This window comes from Marmota marmota, unplaced genomic scaffold (assembly GCF_001458135.2).
Source record: "Marmota marmota marmota unplaced genomic scaffold, marMar, whole genome shotgun sequence".
In the NCBI taxonomy this organism is placed as follows: Eukaryota; Metazoa; Chordata; class Mammalia; order Rodentia; family Sciuridae; genus Marmota; species Marmota marmota.
Window position 1 is genome coordinate 10,643,929 of NW_026000196.1, and position 2,144 is coordinate 10,646,072.

The 2,144-nt window shown below is 55.4% G+C and overlaps 1 protein-coding gene across 1 annotated transcript in view; it reads right to left on the reverse strand.

The window, feature by feature from the left end:
- The window catches only part of Fam174b (family with sequence similarity 174 member B), a 32,415-nt gene extending 30,338 nt beyond the window's left edge, over nt 1–2,077 (reverse strand). The window contains exon 1 of the mRNA XM_015493106.2: nt 1,590–2,077. Coding sequence (XP_015348592.1) covers nt 1,590–1,927 — 338 coding nt within the window. The 5' untranslated portion in view covers nt 1,928–2,077. The remainder of the gene's footprint in view (nt 1–1,589) is intronic.
- Between the last annotated feature and the right edge of the window lie 67 nt (nt 2,078–2,144).

Below are 2,144 nucleotides of genomic sequence, written 5' to 3' on the forward strand. Positions count from 1 at the left end.
TTGTGGGGTATTGCATGCCTTTAATTTCGGCACATGGGGGTGGGGGGGGGCGGGGAGCAACAGCCTCTTTTGATTGTTCAGGAAAACTATACAGAGGAAGGAGAATGGAAGGTTGGTATCAGTGACCACGTGTAGTCTTGATAGGTGCAGAGTAGGCTTCAGGCCAGAAATAGGAAAGCACAAGCCAGCACCATGGAGCAACAGGAAAGGGGCAAGAGATGAGAGACAGGCTCAGAAGGGCTGGCTAAAGGGTAAGCTGGGGCCAATACGTAAGCACTCCAAATGCCATGCTTAGGTAGTTCCATGCCTAGATGGTGGCCAAAATGAGCCACTGCAGTTTGCAAGCAGTGGTGGGAGGGCAGTGAGAAGGGTGGAGTGAATCCAGAAAACAGCAAGGAGACCAGCATAGCAAGGACAACATGGCCTGACCCAAGGCAGCGGATCAATGTGGATCCCTGTTCCCCACTCTCCATTTTCTCAGACCACTGACTTTTAATCAGACTCAGAAGAAAAATCCTGGATTCAATGTCCCACAAAACCAAGAGCACACCTCAACAGACTGCTCCCAGCTCTGCCTTTCCCAGGTTTGCTTTCTGCTTCTACAATGAAAATGCTAATTAGAAGAGCAGACCCCTGGCCCCATACCCTCAATGGCTATCAAATACCAAAGCCCAGTGTTTGAGGCAATGGGCAGGGAATAAATGACACACACAGATTTCCGGGTGTGGGGAGCAACCTAAGCAACAGGACATGTTTAGTTCATTTCCTACAAAAACAAGATTTCTTAGGGATTAGGGGGAAATATCCACCTCACTATCCCAAGCATTTCCTAATCTCCCAGATACTTCCTTCTTGACCTTGAGCAACCTACAAAAGCCTCTCAAGATCCATCATCCCCCTGAGAATGTTGACTGGAAAAGCTTAGGGGGGTAGAGAGCTTCTGAATCCTCCAGTAATGGACAGACAATAAGACCACCAAGGGGCACCAAGCATCCTGAAATCCAGCACCAACCCTACGTGTAAAGCAGGCCTCCAACAGGCATTCTGAAGATGCCCCGTGCAACAAACTGTTTCTTTCTGCAGCAGAAAAAGAAGAAAGTGCATTGGGCATGAAGAATCTACAGATGAAATTCACAGAAGGGACAGCAAGATTGAAGTTAAAAGGACACAAGTTCAAATTCTACTTCCACCACTGAGTTACTCGGGTAAGCCTCCTTTCCTCTGAAAATGTTTTCCTCATTTATGAAACAGGTATAAAAATAAACTCTTTGGACTGCTGTCAGAATTCAGAGCACTGTTGTTAGTACTAAGCATTAGCAGAATTAACAAATGGAATCCACTATTCTAAAAGAAAGGAGAGAAAATTTCTAAAATGTTAACCACGAAAAAACAGATGTGCACACCCAACAAACCGAACCCACCCTGCCCAGGCAGGGAAGAAAGGTCCCTGGCTGGCGGGAGCACACCAAGATGATGAGATGAGGCGGAATCGAGCACCTGTGCGCGCGGCTCGGGCAGGCGCGGTGGCAGCAGGTTGGGTGATGCCACCCGCTCCGCCCATGGAAAATGAAGAGAGCGGCTGGACCCACCTGAAGACGCGCAGCAGCAGGCAGGCGACGAGAAGGGCGCTGAAGGCGCACGCCACGATCACAGCAGCCTTCAGGGTGGGCAGGTCGCGGAGAAGGGTGGAGATGCGGGTCACCAAGGCATCGCCGCTGCTGTTGGAGCTGCCTCCACCCGCTGCCCCAACCCCAGGCCCGGTGGAGTTCCCGGGCCCGGGTCCGGGCGGCGGCCGCTCCTGGCGCTCGGGGTCTGGCTGCGGCGCGGGGGCGGACTCGGCTCTGCGGGCGCGGGCGGCGGGCGCGGCCAGGAGCGCAAGCAAGAGCAGCGGCAGCAGCAGCCGAGCGGGCGGCGGAGCGGCGCGCATAGTGTGGACGGGCGGCTCGGGGCGCGCAGCTACCCCGGGTCCGCACCAACGCAAGGCCTGTGCCCGGGCTCCCGCGGCGGAGGCGACTGCGCGTGCTGGGCAGGAAGCTGCGGAGCCCGGAAGAGCCCGCGCCGCCGCCACCAACACGTTGCACGGAGTCATTCGACGGGCTGCAGCCCCCGCGTGGGCGGGGCAGGCCATCAGCCGGGTCGGGGCT